This window comes from Mesocricetus auratus, unplaced genomic scaffold (assembly GCF_017639785.1).
Source record: "Mesocricetus auratus isolate SY011 unplaced genomic scaffold, BCM_Maur_2.0 Super-Scaffold_100006, whole genome shotgun sequence".
In the NCBI taxonomy this organism is placed as follows: Eukaryota; Metazoa; Chordata; class Mammalia; order Rodentia; family Cricetidae; genus Mesocricetus; species Mesocricetus auratus.
In genome coordinates this window covers 50,489,574-50,506,582 of record NW_024429190.1, presented here as the reverse complement: position 1 = coordinate 50,506,582, position 17,009 = coordinate 50,489,574, and the positions used below count along the sequence as shown (strand labels likewise).

The window sequence follows — 17,009 nt, the reverse complement described above, 5'->3', positions numbered from 1 at the left end:
AATTTTGCTGGGCGTAGTGGTCTGGGCCCATGTCTGTGGAACATCTGTCCAGGCCCTTCTTGCTCTTTGAGTCTCTGTCTCAGTTAGGGTTTCTATTGTTGTGAAAAGACACCATGATCACAGCAACTCTTATAAAATGTTTAATTGATGTGGCAGCTTACAGTTTTAGAGGTTTAGTTCAAAATAATCATGGAGGGGGGCATGGCGGCGCTCAAGTAGACATGGTGCTGGAGAAGGAGCTGCTACATGTTGACATGCAAGCAACAGGAAGTAGACTGTCTCACTGGATATGGCTTGACATATATGAACCCCCACTCCCAAAGCCCACCTCCACAGTGACACATTTCCTCCAATAAGACCACACCCACTCCAACAAAGCCACACCTCCTAATAGTGCCACTCCCTTTGGGAGACGTTTTCTTTCAAATTACTACAGTCTCCATTGAGAAGTCAGATGTCATTCTAATAGGTCTGCCTTTAAATGTTTTTTGCTCTTTTCCTTTTGCAGTTTAAAATTATTTTTCTATGTTCTTTTAATGTTTCAATTATTATGTGCCAAGAGGATTTTCTTTATGGTACAGTCTATTTGGTGTTCTGTATGCTTCTTGTACCTAGATAGGCAATTCCTTCTTTAGGTTAAGGAAGTTTTCTTCTATGATTTTGTTGAAGATATTTTTTGTGGCTTTCACCTGGGTTTCTTCTCCTTATTCTATTCCTATTATTCTCAGACTTGGTCTTTTCATAGTGTCCCATATTTCCTGGATGTTTTGTGCCAGGATTTTTTTCAGATTTAACATTTTCTTTGACTGATGTAGCTATTTCTTCTATTGTGTCTTCAATGCCAGAGAGCATCTCTTCCATCTCTTGATTTCTGTTGGTCAGTCTTGCCTCTGAGGATCCTGTTTGAGTTCATAATATTTTATTTCTTGATTTCCTCATTTGGGTTTTCTTTATGGATTCTATTTCTGCTTTAATGCCCTGAACTGTTTTATTCATTTCCTTTCACTGTTTGTGTCTTCGTAAATTTCTTTAAGTGATTTATTCATTTCCCCTTTAAAGATTCATATCTATATTCACAAATGCTATCTTAAGGCCTTTGTTCTGTCTCAATACTCAGGGGCTGCTGTGGTAGGGTTGCTGGGCTCTAGGGAGGCAAATTGTCCTGCCTGCTACTGATTGTGTTTTTACTTTGGCATCTAGGCATCTGGGATTGTGAAGATTGTAATTTAGGTGCTGATACCTGGTCTTGTCTTGGTTGGGTGGGTGTTTTGTTCCTTGGTTTCTGTTGCCCTCTCTGGTTCTTAGGGGGATGCTGTGGTTTTGTGTTGCCTGCTGGGAATTTTTCTGGGATCCTGATAGGTGTGGTCACTGGTGATTCTGAGTAACATGTTTTTCTAGGTATTGGGGAGCTGATGCATAGGAATGGGGTTGATCTAGGGGTTACTGCCTGAGGAGGTCCATAGGAGGCAGAAAAGCAGGGTGTTCCACCAGGATCTGCTTAGTCCTCTGAAAAGGGGGGGACAGAGAGTGAGAAGAAGCCACAGTAGGATCCTACTTCAGATCTGGGGATGAGACTCAGGCATTGAATTTAGAGGAGAGAGTGAAGATCCCAAATTCCCCTACTTGCTTTGCTGGCCTACTTGCTTTGCTTGCTTGGCTGGTAGGTTCCTAGGGAACATCTGCTGGAGTTGGGGGCTGGAGTAGTAGGATGAGTGGAGTGGAAGGCTTGAGGAGGCCTGGGTGACACACTGGAGAGGGGGCAGTGGGGAGCGGAAGCTGCAGCAGGTGGCCTGCTACAGACCTGGGCATGAGACTGGGGAGTAAGTTTGGAGGAGAAGGGGAAGCGGTAAAGATCTGTAGCTACCTTACCTGCTTCCTTGGCTTGAGTGAGTCATAGACTCATGATGTAGAACCTGGGAGGTGAATATGTTTGGAAATTTTCAGAATTAATACCAGTCCAAGAGAAATGACGTGACAGATTCAGAGGCGACATCACTTGGATCCTAGTGACTACAAATACTCATTGACTGCACAGACAGTTCCAGGCCTCCAGAGGGTCCTCTTGTGCACCAGCCGGGGAGGAATGCTGTCACCCAGCTTTGCCTGGGCACTTCCATACTTTGTAATCCTTGGGAGTGTGGAGTCATACTGGTTTGCACTGGTGTCCTTTAGTTACTCTTCCCTGAGACTGGTTTACATTGTTACTCTAGCCTTTGCACATTTCCCTTGCCTAATAACTACTAATTGCTTGCTGATTTAATAACACTTCAGTTTTTCTTTGTTTAGGAAGATAAGACATGAGCCATCTATTTCTTACTAAACACATTGCTTATATATTTGTTCCCTTTCTAATTTAGATAAAATTATATGGGTATTTCCTTCTTCCATGTCGTACTGGCGTCCTGGGAATGTGTGCCGATATCGAATGCCATGAAAAAGCCCATCGTCTAGATGAAACTCAGAGCTCCAATAAATTATGATTCCCAGTTACTTTGTTAGATAGATAGTAAGCTTTTCCCCGGGCTGGAATTTAGACTTTTATTGAAAAGCTATTCTGCTAACCATCGATTTACAGATACATGGCCTTCAAAACTTCAGTCTGTTCATTATTTTATTGTCAATACTTTCTCAAGGGAGAGAGTGAGTTTGGAAATCAGAGGTCTTCAAATGAGGAAAGACCAGCAGACAGCTTTAGTATTCATGACTACAGCAGAGATAAAACAACAAAAACAAACAAACAAGCAAACAAACAAACAAACAAAAAACCCATACTGACAAAAGTCACCTCACAATGGAATACTTAGAGACTTCGTTTTAGACATCAATTTTAGTATGATGAGACTGTTCGTGGTCTTCATCCCATCCGCTGTAGAAATGCTCTATCTGTTCATGCGTGTAAGGCATGTTTCCTAAAGAATGTGTTTAAAGTAGTGCAGAAACAAACTCCCACTAAAGTGCCACCTCTTTTTTGTTTTCCAGTTTTTCTGATAATCCTGCAAGGAATCTCTTCTACCTACAGGGACTCAGCTTTTAAAAGAAAATCTGTCAAACAATAAATTCAGAATTTTCAACATTGTGAAGGATCATAAAAAGCTGAAATCTTCTGTGTTTTAAAACAGTACAAAGTAAGCATTATATGTAGCCATCTCTAATTGATTTTTAAAATTTTTTATTGAAATAAGCCAACGTAAATTGTACATATTTACAGCAATAAATTCCATTTCAGAAGCTTCACAGTTACAATCGGAGCCGATGGTCTCTGACACCAGCCTTTCAGACTTGCGACCTGTCTTTCATTTGCTGCAACAGTTAAAATCTTGTATACCAAAGCAAACAATGGCGTGTTTTATAGCAAAGCCACACTGTTAACAAAAATGCTGAGTGGAGGACAGTCCCGTGACTGTGAGGGTGGCTGGGAGTCCTGAAATCGAGAGCGCAAGCGTCTCGTTGTGTCCATACCTGATAGCATGTAATTTGATTTTGTATCTTACAGGAATACACAATCACTTGATGGATGACTCAGAATAGAAAGAAGGCCATGAAGGGACAAAGGGGCAGGAGTCAGAGGCCACTGAACAAGTCCTTATTCACAGATTCACTGTTTACAGGGGGATCTACCTTTTATTTGTATTAATCACAGTCTACAGGCTTCATGGATTTTTTCCACAGATAGCGTTTAAGATAATGAAGGCATAAGTCACTTGCTTTTTAGCACATAAAAAGAAATTAATAAAACAAAATATTCTAATCAAATCCCAAACAAAAAGGGACAAACAAGCTTACTGTATGAAATTTGATTTCAAATGTAAAAAGCGACAGATCACAAATCCTATTAGACAGACAACAACTTCAGTCAGAAAATGCAGCATATATTGATACAAAATAGAAATCTTGAGTTATAAAAGTAAGGAGTCCATCTTTTCCTTTCTTGGCACCTGTTCAATCCTGCGCCATTTCATTAAAAAATTTCTACAGGTTTTCAGAAATACTGTTTCTTGCTATTCAACTTTTCTAGTGGTCTGATAGGTATACAAAGAGTATTACTTGCTTATGTTAGGAAGAAAAGGCTTTGTCAAAAAGTAAAAGATTTGTTTCTTTGTGAGGCAAGAAGTTTGCGTTCTGAAAACCAGAAAGGAATTATTTTATTTATAAGAACTGTGTAATGTCAATCAGAATACCGAGTTTGCTAAATCATATTTGGGAGGGTAGATCGCAAAATTGGTTAGTTAGTGGAGATTCAAAAGTCACAAGGAAAAGAACCAACCACTTAAAGTCCTCTGACATGTTTGGTGAGCTTAGCTGAGAGGCAACAGAAGGTGTGTGTTTCTTTCTGCTTGTAGGTAGCACCTGCTTTGAAAGCCACAGCTATTTAACACAGGATGCTATGAATTAAAGTAGCAGACACTTGTTTGGCAGGTTTGGATACAGTTTGGATTCAGTCAAGTTTCCAGTGAAGTAGTTGCCAAAGAGGTGTTTGAATCACTGCCGACAGCATCGTCATTTCGTGATTTCGTATTCTCTAGCCTAATGAGACTTGATTTCCCAGCCCCCACCCTTGTAGAAGTGGAAGGCCTTTACCATAGATTTAACCCCTTGTTAAACTCAAGGGGGTGAAAGAATTTTCCAGAGGTGATGGGCAGCCACGAGAAGTATCTCGAGAGAGGCATCTTCAATCCAGGTGCTTTTCTCTAGAAAAGTCTGATTTGTGTTTATGCAGCATTGTAAACTCCAGTTTATCTTAACCTTCTACATAGTATACCAACATTATATCAGCCATCATATGTCCATCACAATGGCACAAAATGCTGCCTGGTGATGAAAACCAAAAGCTTGTTTTAAAAATGTAAGCATCTTTGGAACTTGTAAGCATCTACATCAATGGGAATTTCCAAAAACCTCAGGCAATCTTGACCTTTTAAAAGTGCCACATGGTCTTTTTTTTTTTCTAATCAAGAAAATCATTGGCTTATTTTAAAACTGGGGATTGAGCAACAGTGAGTAAATACATGTGTATAAAATCATAAGCATTCCCTCATTAGAAAAATAGTGGATGTTCTGAATATAAAAGGTTATTTGGATACATAACTCTTACTACAGTGAGTTAGAATGATCCTGGGGGAGGCTTTCTTAAAAATATCACAGGGGCACTCCTGCAAAACACATTTCAAGCTTTTTCCAGTGAATATTTCATTTTAAAGGTAAAGAAATCAGACAATAATGCATTGATATAAAAGAAAAGTCAAACACACTGAAACCCAATGTATTGGGGGAGAATATATGTAGAAAAATATACTACCTAGTAAAACTGGGGTGGCTGGTGGTCCCTGGGAGGTAAGGTGTGCAAAGTCTGTGTTTCTTTCATGAAAGCATCTAAATACACAACAGGAATGTCAGCGATTGAAAGGTTTACAAAAGATAGTTCACATTCCCTGCTTCTTAATAATTGAGAAGCAGTGGTGAGTGTTAAGAGCCGTCCCTCCTTCCTAGGTAGTGCCAACTCATCTATGTATATCTTAGAAGAAGTCGACCTTGCTGTACATCATCCTCCATGACTATTCTCTTAGAATTCACATCAAAATGTTCCACTGACAATGTAATGCCATTCCAACTTCAAACACCTCATAGAACATACATTCAAAAGACTTTTAATCATAAGGTAGGCATAGCTTAGCAGGAGTAGAAATGAAAGTATGGAAGAAAATGTTCCTTTTTTGATAATAAAGGAAAGCAGAAGTAATTAGGATGGAAAATTCAGTTCTCCTAGAGCTTGTGTACAACGGAGGTATTAGGAAGATTGTGTGTGCCTACTCAATCAGTGGGAAAAAACCCTAGTGGCCACTCCGTATGGGGTCAGCCAGGGCTCACCTGTGTGATTTTATTTTTTAAAATTTATTTGGATATTTTGTGCATGAGATTCTACAAAGGACTTAGAAAGTGGGGTGTTTACTCTTAAGGACTTTTTGCCCCCTTAGAGACCATTAGAGAGGCAGAATATTTACAAGAGTACTGGAAACACACAAGATATCCAATTTCATTGGACAGAGTTGCTACAAGAATTGAAGGAGTACCAGTAGGTGAAGAAAGAGGCTGGATACTTGGATGGATATTTTGGGTGTTGGTGGCTTGTTCTGCAAGTTACCACTGGGGTGGAGCAAGGAAGAGCATGCTGACACTGACCTTAAGATGGAAAACTTGAAGTATAACAATAAGAGCATTTGGGGATGATGCCTGGCTGTTGGAGTTAAGGGTAGTGGAGATCTATGGATCAATCTCAAAGGTGTTAATTAAAGAGAGCCATGAGGAGCATAGTGGATACAAGTGGTGAAGGCTGGTCAGATGGAACAAGCGGGTGGTGAGACTCTGTCCTTTAAAGCAGTCACTTAATTTGCCTTTCAAATTCAGACAAAGTGGATCCTTTAACGATAATGTTATGAACCTGAAGAATGGAGCTCAGCGGAAGCTCTGCTTTATCCTTCCCTTAGGACAATGAGAAGCTATTGTGTGGGGAGTGGAGAGACGGTAGAGTGGACAGAAATAAACTGGACAGCATCTGCTGGGTTAGTAGTATCTTATTCTTTGGTGGAAGAGCTGTCTTCTTCCAAGTTTCCACACATCTTTGAATTACTCCAACAGCCTGTATCGTCCAGATCAAAGGGATCAAACATAGATCTTATGGGAGAGGTAGAAACTTTGTCTTTCAAGGAAAGAAAAGCTGGGAATGAATACCCACGTCACCAATAACTATCAGATCTGGGTGAGTTATTTAAGCTATTTTGCCTCCTGTGTTGTGATATTGGTGTTGTCATAACTTCATAGGGCCAGAGTATAGAGCAAAATGCTATATTATAGTGGGGAAGTATTTTCTCTAATTTAATTTGATATGGGATAGTCATTATTGGATATTTACCCAAGGCCATTTTTAGTTTCTTTTTGTTATTAATTAATTAATTTTTACATTGCACAATAGCCCTGGGTATTTGTTATAAGCCAGTCATGATAACCACACTCTTCAGTGAATGATTCCGGAATGATGTCTAACTTAACGTTGGCCAAGAGGACAAAAAAGAATGCTTTCTGGGACTGAGATGAGAAAAGAGTTCTTTGCCTTTAAAAAGTAATCTAAGGCAAAACTTATCCCATTTCTGTCCCATAGTGTTAATGTCTGGGAACTGGTCTATGCAGCCCTGTTGAAGCTATACTGAGTACTGATAGTATTGAGAGAGTCAGAGAATGGTCTTGGGTCATACATAAATACATACATACATACATACATACATACATACATACATACATACATGCACACATAGTGCTGATAATATTGAGAGAATCAGAGAAGAGTCTTGGGTCTTATATTATTGAAATAAGAAATATAGACCAATCTCTTCTAATATTACTGTTACATGACTGTTTGATAGTGAAAGGTCCTTTGAGAGGCACCTTTTGTCACTTGCACCTGAATGGATCTCAGCAGATAATCCTATGTTAGTAAATAGCAATGTCACCTCAGTTAGGACTTAATACTCAGGAATGTTTCCTTTCTCTGAAAAATGATATTGTTAGGCATGACTCCATCTATAGGTTAAAAACACCATGGGAAGGCAGAAAAGAAAACAATAGCCTCATTGCTTTAAGAGGAGCAGGAGTCTACCAGCACATGGGGATGTTGGAAGAATCTTTGAAGGATGCCCGAGGCTGGGAGCAGAATATTCTGCTAATTTTGCAAAACAAAAAAGGTGTTCCATTCAAAGACTGACATATAGCAGGAAAATGGTACTTCTAGGCATTATCCTAGGAATTTTATTTAGAAAATTCAATATAATAAATGATAAAAACTTTCAATAAATAAGGCATTGAAGAAAACACATATGAAAACAAAGATGTGTGTGACAGATCCATAGACACTTGCAATTGGATGGGAAAAGATTATCCTAACAATTTTGAACAGTTTGAAGGCTCCAGGAGAAGCATAAACATTCAATAAAAGTTAAGAATACTTGCAGAAATCATTTTGGTGATCATGATCAGAGGTTGGAATGGGGAGGGGTACATTAGCTAGAAAGTAACCACAGAACTAATCACAATTTAATAAACTTTCATTTTTGGCCATGGCTGTATCTAAAATAGCAGACCAGTTTGACTGGCAAAGTGGTATAGCAGGGTCCAAGGGGAAAGGGGAAAGAAGGATGGGTAATAGCTTCTAAAGATCCAGAATCTCTCTCATCTAGACGAGAAGTTGCATCTGGCTTGAAAGCTCAAATATATTTGCTTGTTTCATTTTAGGGACATTAGAGAGATGTGAAGTTCAAAACTGGAGATGTCAACAGAATGCACTTGGTCTCAGATAATGGCTAGAAGTTGGCTTTTCCACCCACAAGGGAAGGCTTTATGGCTTTTTCTTGACCGAGTTACAGAGGGTGGTTTAAGAACACCTGTATCTTCCAAAGATCTAAAAATGGAGACCAGATCACATGGATGAATGTTATCTGAGAGTCCCTAAAGATACTTTTTTAAAATGGAAGATTGTAGCACAGAGTATTATAAAAGTAGTAAGATAATTTTACTACCTGCCTGTGTAACTACCTATTTGATGAGTTTTGGAAGAAATATGAGCCAGTATTCAATTCCCTTAACACCGAGTAGCTAACTCTCAAAGGCATGTGACAGAGACTATTATAGATTTGCGAGGCTTCATCAACAGGGACCATGGTACACTGGCACCATCTGGTTAAACTCCTATGTACATGAGCCTTTCTAAAATAACCTTTGAAATGTGGTTCCGGAAGAGAACTTGAAGTAATCTGCTGGCATGCCAAGAGCCACAGACCTGAGAGGAGCCATATCTCCCCCTCTCTCCACTACTGTTAACCTTCCAATATTATAGTGCATATTGTTTGCTGTATGTTTAGAGAACTGTGTTATCTAAGTCTGTGGAGATACTTTATTGAAGGAATGTATCTTATACAATTCTCTGATGATAATTTGAACAGGGCATAAAGTTTTTTTTGCAATTACTAACTCTGCATGGAATCTAATAGAAGGTTGAGGGAGAGGTGATATATATGAAGGTGAGGTGATATATATGAACTATAAGTCTGAGATAAAGGAGCAGAAATGATGAATTAGGTCCAAATCCTAAAAGATTATCTGTAACCACTGATTGTTACTTGCATGATAACTCATTCTGCGAGGAACAGTAGTAAAACTTTAAATACCATGTAGTTAAGACTAAGGGTATGCATAGCCATTGACGAATGTAGCATGGATTTACCACGTTACAATTATATTGAGAAAATGGACTTAATTTTAAGCTCTAGTATAGACAACATAATCTTCCATAGGTCTAACTTCATTACTTTCATTTCTACCATATTTTGAAATAAATTGGGAGAGAAAAGGTGTTTGTAAACATGTGTACTCTTTACATAAAAAACAAATAAAAATAATTCAGGGGCATTCAGAGGTGGCAACGATGAAAAGATTTACTTCTGAAGACCTTTTAAAGGCGTTATGAGTAGGAATTGGGAAGAACTATTATAATTCTTTGTTTGTGAATTTAATGAAGAAATACAATATAAGTCCAAAGATTGAAGCTGCTATCTAAATATGAGCAAGATAGCATATGAGCTTTGGAAATGAGATGGACAAATAAATAAAGGAATCAATTCCATTTGGGTATGTAGTTGGGAAAGAATAAGACAGAAGATCTGTTCATCTATTTTATAAAATCCAAAACTGCAAAATACACATAATATTTTCGTTACTTGGACATATAAAAATATATTTGGGAGTGTCTCCTCTTTCCTGTTTCTCCTTAAGGAGAAGCACGGGAAGAGGCAAGAGCCAGGTAACAATATTGCTCTTGCTCATCCTTTGGCTTTGGAAGGAGACTATTTTAATGAATGTATCTGTGACCCTGTATCCCTAAGGCAAATAAACCAGGTTATTTGACCTCTCTTGCATGCACTGACTTGTTTTGATTGTCCACAGGACAGAATATGCAGGGAGTGTTGCTCTGGAGAGTGGAATTCCTTTTCAACTGGTTCAGGAGTATCAATTTCCCACCTGGAATTCCCACTGGACTTTTTTTTTTTGATTACTGATACACAAGAGGTTTGAGAATCAATCAAAAATGGTTCTTGATACAAGTCCCGTAATATGCCAAAGACTTCTGAATAGATAAAAACCCGTTAGACTGCTTCAATTTTAATGAGAAATTCCTGCCATGGGAGATGTCAAAACAAACACAAAACCCTCATTCTTACCCTTTTAGCCATTTAATATTTTCTGTTTTGTAATTCGTTTATTAAAAAGAACTTTTCTATCAAATGCTTGCTGCAGCTCCCAACAATTACACTTTCAATCATTTCAGCTGATGTGTTATCTGAAGAAAAGCTAAGGTAAAACCACAATGTGTTCTAACCTGAAAACTGGCAGAGTGGATTAGTTCCAACAGCGTTTGCTTTGTGTGTCCAGTTTGTGGTGGGTCACATTTCGGAATTAAAATGTCCCAGAAGAATAGCTCCCTGTGTATGCTCCCTTAACATGTAAAATGACACAAAGGATCTTACCTTCAGGGAGGACACCTTTCCCTCTAACACTAAGAAACCAATTTCTGTCTTCAAGTGCTTGGATATTTTGAATTTCTTTTGGTGTCTTCACCCTCTCTGGGATTTCCAGTTTGCATGGAAACACATTCTGTGGCATAACAGCCTACATACTGAAGACTTTTGAAAGAACTCTGAAAACATGGAGGAAATAATATCTGGAAACATTTAATTACCAGGTTCTTCAAACTCAAGTTCCTCACACCATACGCACCCTTCCCCAAGTTAAATCACTGTTTCTCTTCTCGATCAGTTCACACCAAAGATTTTCTCTACTTTTAAGACAGTTCCCTCTGTGCCTTTCAGGTGTGGGTCTGCCACCTAGTGCTATCAAAGACATTTATCGTCTCTCCTTGTACCCCTGCCTATCCTTTGGATACTGATTGTTAACCCTGGTCAAACCCATCTATTCTATTCATTTTAAGTCTTTTTAGAAGTTCTAGAAAACATAGTGGAGAAGTTAGAAGCTAAAGCTATTGGTGCAAATAAAGCTTTGGATTACCTGTGGATTTTGAGCATCCCTTCCATCCCTGACCCCTTAAGCAGCATCAGTAATTCAGTTTTTGATGATACAAATAGCCACAGTGACTGAAAACAACTTATCTACTTTTCATGACTGTTCAAGGAGCAGATTGCCCCGTTCCAGTTTCTGCTGGTGCTCTGTTCTTTGGCCCCACGGGTTGGCAGCCTTCTAAGCAGCTGCTGTCCCTTTTAGTGGGTAAAGGCATGAGGCAGTGATCACAGACACCTGGCTATGGCTTACAGCAGAGTCACACAACTGTATGCATGAAAGAGCAAGAGCTGGAGAGATTCTGATTTGGGCCCAAATCACTAATCATTTCACTTTATGAATAAAAGCAAATGCTTCATAAGCTTACATTATTTACAGTGCTCAGGGTTTTCAAACATCCACCCAAAGTTGAGGATCACTACACCACAGGGAACAGTTCAGTGAACTATGTACAGAATTTACAATGAAGTTTACACAGTAGTCTACATTCCATTAACAAATGTACCCTTGTGTTTTCTTTCAGATATATGTTTTTCTCTTCTGCTCATCCCAGAAACTGCTGAGTGAACCATCTTGAGCAAATGCTCGCACACTCCTTTCACCCCTTCCTATGATACATGATGATACTTTAACAAACAAATGGCGGTGCATCACCTGTGACAACATACTGTCCAAAATTTTTGACATGAGAAATCTTGGAGACCATTTTCTTCTGGAAGGCTTATCCTGTATCCTTTTTGTTTAACTTGGCAGATTGTAATAAAACCTTCCGAAACAAACATTCATAAAATAGTCATTGACACAAGGTAATGGAATTTTGTCAATTTCCCTTGACTTGCTTTTAGAGAAAGCCATCCTTTTGGACCCTAAAGCCACTATTCTTTTTCTCTGCACCACATTTTTTTCATTTAATTTTTAAGATACATCACTGAGTGTAATGCACAATAAAGGTGGCGTGTCCACAAACACAGATTATTCCCTCAGCAGATGTGCCAGCCAGCTGCTGTTTCTATTTGGCAACAGAGGAGATGGGGATACTAATCCTGGATTACTCAAGCAGAAATAAGCCTTTACCTGGGTCTTTGCCTCAGAGAAATGCTAACTGGAAGGAACATCTGATACTTTAAGCCAAGGAAAAATATGAGAAGAAGGGATGAGTGTGTAGTCACCACGGTCAAGTAGAAGGTGTGATGTCTACTCTCCCACAGCAGGGTAAGTCTTCCACAGAATCTGTCCCACAGTTGAACTGCGAAACATGGCCTTCTCTGGGTATAAATGAGGCATAAACCATTGTCAGTTTCTGTTCCTTGATGCGGGGGATTATGGCTATTTTCAGGGCAAAAAGAAATCAACTCAATAATAGTTAAACAATAACCTTTGTGTAACGTAATCTGAATCTTTCAAGAATGGGGGCCAGTGTGAGGACATTTAAGAATGTTTCATGACTTTTATGTTTTATTTACAACATTTAGGGCAAGAAGAGGGAGAAAGCCAGAGAAGGAAGATGCTTCCTTGTCACTGTTTGGCTTGGGAAGGGAGCAGAGAGGAATGGATTAGTCTGGGAGGTGTTCAGAAGTTTGGGACAAAGATCATGACCCACAAGCCTGACAGCTTTTCAATGCTTTGGGCTTCCATTGCCTCTGATATCAAAGTCATTTGATCGGATTTGCATAATGGCTGTGATCCCCATACCATATCATTCCCAGTGGGCAGTTCAGGCCTAATCATTTTACATTTTAAAAGGTTATAATGTAGGGGTTCAAAAATGTTTCTTTTTTTCTGCAAAAATGCTTTCTATCTAAAACTATAACAAAATCACTTTAGATTTTAAAAAGGAAAATATAGTACTGAAAAAATAATCTTTTATGAGAAGATCTTAATAGACACCTTCTCTGATTCAGTATTTCTTTCTTAAAAGCCTTTTAAAAGGCTTTGACATCAGAATGATAGTTTCTGTTCAGCATCAGGCATCTAATTTCTCCTCCTATGTTTAAAATGAATGACTGCATGGTGGCTCCTGGGTATTCATAGGCAATAGGAACCTCCCATTACAGACAGAGCTACATTCTATTCTGTCCTGGCATTGTACATGGCAAGGCATCTCAGCCTGCAGGGAGCTGAGCAGGACTTTACACGGATGACCCAGTGACCACAGTTTAAGGATAGCTCAACCTGGGAACCATGTTTACATTTCTTGGATACCTAAGTGAGAATTCGTCCTCAAAATTCCAGCACTCTTCAAGAAATTGCTGCGATTAGTTTATTTTTTTAATATGTAGTGGGATTTTTATGTTTTCGCTAGTGTCTGTTATTACATCCAGCTACACTAACTTATTTAAGGTTTGTATTTCCCTCTTGTTTTCTAAATGTATTTTTCATGTTCTCCTGTTGAACTCATTCATAGGAATTCCAGCTTCCCTTTCCAACTGTGACAATAATTTTAGCTGCTCCCACTGCTCTACACATTGATTCTCTTCCAAGAGGAGAGTCAGACTATCAAGTGAGGCAGTTGTCCTGATTAGTCCTGCCACTCCTTATCACATGCATGGGTCATGGCCTCCATCCAAGGTTAGCCAATTTGTGGTCTCACTCAACCCTGCAAATAAACATGTATAATTTTACAAACTCAGTCTGAAAGAAAACAGGATTTTAATGACATAAAATGGAAAGAACTCAACAGTAGCTTGTTGTGCATATTTGGAATTGTGTTGCTTTACTGAAAGTCATGAAAACCACGACCCAGAATAATCTATAAGCACAGACGTGGCCGTGAAATAATGACAGTGATTAATGAGTGTAGACAGGCAGAGTCCACACTTCAGTGGCTGGTGTGCATGGACAAAGACTCAGTGTTTTGTCATTATGAGTTTCTCCTCTTTCTGAGAGTTTTGCTACTTTAAAGGTTGTTTTAAACTGGAAATCTGGCTTTGGAGGAAGACAATGACATGTGGATGGGCATTTCCTGGGCCATCCATGTTGTAGTTTGAAATGCAGAGCTCAGCGAACGGAATCAAATTGTTCCAGTAGAGTCCTGTGTGATGTGTTTGTTGTCACCATTCGATGCATGTTTCCCTTAAGAAGGCTAAGCAATTCATACAACATGACTTAAGACTCGGCAGTGCAGATAACTGGCCAGGCATCCTTTTTGCAATACGCAAGCCTTGCTTTTCTCAGAGAAATAGCAATTTTTTTCCTCAAGTAAAAAAATTGGTCTCCACCTCCTTAAAATCCCAAACCACCTGGACCCCTCATATCCTTTCTCTACTTTTTGGAGCAGGAGCTGTGGAAATAAGACCACATGGTTCATGGCATCAAGACATTCTAAGGTTAATGAAGGACTGTCAGTAAGAAAAATATTGATTGTCCCCCAAACTCTTTATTCTTGAGCAGGAAAGAAAAACATTCTCAGTGACTACCAGTTAGATCAGGCTGGATTCTAGCACTAACTTGAACATTCAAGCAGTTTGGGGAAAAAAGTATCGTTAGGGATCTCCATGGCCATTGTTAGATGGACACAGTACGGTGGGTTTGGTTAAAAAAAAAAGGTGACTAATGCTAGCTTTGATGTCCCTCTTCTACAGAGCTGAGAAGCCTTTCTAGAAGGGACTAGGGAGAACTTCAGAGTGGCGGGGAACTGTTAGTGTTATATCCTGCTTCCTGGAAACCTGTGATTTGTCAATGGCTTTATTCTTCTGAGATGCTGAAGTTATTTTTTTTCTTGTCATTTAAAATTTTTTTTTGGCAGAATGAGATGATTACAGTTTACTCAGAGAACACAGTGCAGGTGGACAGCAAGGTCCACTGTACATTTTCATTTTCAAATTATTCAGTAAGATCCAGGGCAACTAGGAAATATGGCCAGCAATAGCTACCACCCATCTGCTTCTCCCTTTGTAAACAAAGCAATTGATGGAACTCTTACAGAGCTAGTAACCTGGACCACAGTAGACAGGAGAAAAAAACACCTTTGTGTTGTTGTTGTTGTTGAAGTAAACATGGTGTGATAATAAAAACTGACACGCAAGACTGAAAACCAGTTGGATGGCTGAATCTCTTACCTCAAAAACCACAGCAGTAATTGCTGTTGGGAACCTGTGGGGTTAGAAAACAAGCCAAGGAAGATAGTCTAAACCGAACCATGAGACTGACCTTAGTGGACATAATAAAGCCAATAAACGACATTAAAAAGAGAAAAGGTGATGGGGAAAAACATTCGGGACCACTTGTCTATGGAGTTCACGTCAGTTAAGTCAGGGATCTTCACTTTGAGTTGCGAGGCACGCCTGCGGATCCGCCCCTTGCCTGGCACCCCGTGCCTGTCCAGCCCGCGCCCGAAGCCCTCGCGGCTGCTCAGCGGCTTGCGGTACTGGATGCTGGCACTGTCATACGAGTACATGGTGGCCTTGGGGTCACTCACACCCGTGAGCACCTCGGAGCCACTGGTCTCATTCCTGATTTCCAGGGTGCTGAGGAGAATATTGCCATGGGCGTCGACCTGAGGGCAGAGAGGACATGCTCAGACACTCACCAAGGGCATTCTCAGTCATGCCGTCGTTGTCACAGGGTGACACATCGATCCTTCCCATTTCGTGTACACTGATCCATCTCAGGAGAGAACTGGCTGCATGTGCTGCCTGGCAACGAATTATCTATAATTCATCTGACTGTCTGTCAATCATTTGTCATTCATTCATTCTATCTATCAACCTTTTGTCTTCCTTTAGCTACCTATCACTCATCCTCTACCTCTATCTTCTGTCATCAATGTATAGCAACAAGCTATCTCTATCAATTGTCTGTCTACCTCCAGCAATTATAGTATTTATCTTCTATAAATCTGCCTATCAACTCTCTGTCAGCAGCTATTTGCCATCCATTTCTTATTTAGCATATGTCTAGTTTCTGTCATCTGTATCAACCATCAATTTCTATCAGTTATCCATCTGTTATCTATCTACTTATCATTGATCTATTAGTTATCTATTTTATCTTCTATTTACCTATTATGTCTACCTATCTCTATTAATTACTTATCACAGTTATCTATCTTCTATTATTATCTGTATACCTATTATATATCTATTAATTAATTTCTCTATCTCCAACTTTTTGTCTATCATCTATCTATTTCTATCAATTACCTATGTACCATTCGTTTATATGATCTATTTATTGTCTATCTGTCGTCATTATCTATCATCTGCTTCTCTATCTCTATCTATCTATATGTCTATCATATATTATTCATCTTCTATCTTTAACCACCTGTCTACTTATCTTGTTCTAATTTGATTTCTGTTGCTGCTAATGAAACATTTTGACCAAAACCCACCTGGGAAGGGAAGAGTTTATTTAGTTTAAACCCTAGATTATAATCCATCAGTGAGAGCAGTCAGGGCAGGAGCTAAAGCACAAACTTGGAGACAAGAACAATGGAGGAACTGTGCCTCCTTTCTGGCTTCTCTTTGTCTTACACAGCTGAGGTCCACCTGCCTAGGTGTGGTGCTACCCACAGTGGGCCAGGCCCTCACATGCAAACTACCAATCAAAACAATGCCTTCAGACACTAATTCAGGGCAATCTGAATTGGGCAATTCCTCAGTCCTGTGTCCCCCACCTCCCTGTGACTCCAGGTTATGTCAAATTGATAGTAAAACCTAACCAGCGCTTATCTTCTGTTCTCATCTGCTATCTGTTGCTGTGATAGAACACCATGACCAAAAGCAGCTTGGAGGAGGAATAGGTTTTTTTAATCTTGCAGCTTCTAGGTTACAATCCATCATGAAGGGAAATCAGATCTGGAACTTAAGCAGGGCAGGACTAGAACCAGGAACTGAACAGACTGGGGGCGGGGGAACACTGCTTTCTGACTTGTTCCCCATGGCTCTCTCAGT

General features: G+C 39.5%; 1 protein-coding gene across 1 annotated transcript in view; it reads right to left on the bottom strand.

The window, feature by feature from the left end:
• Positions 1-3,152: 3,152 nt before the first annotated feature.
• The window catches only part of Gabrb1 (gamma-aminobutyric acid type A receptor subunit beta1), a 418,614-nt gene continuing 404,757 nt past the window's right edge, over positions 3,153-17,009 (bottom strand). Inside the window, exon 9 of the mRNA XM_005080793.3 lies at positions 3,153-15,610. Coding sequence (XP_005080850.1) covers positions 15,266-15,610 — 345 coding nt within the window. The 3' untranslated portion in view covers positions 3,153-15,265. The remainder of the gene's footprint in view (positions 15,611-17,009) is intronic.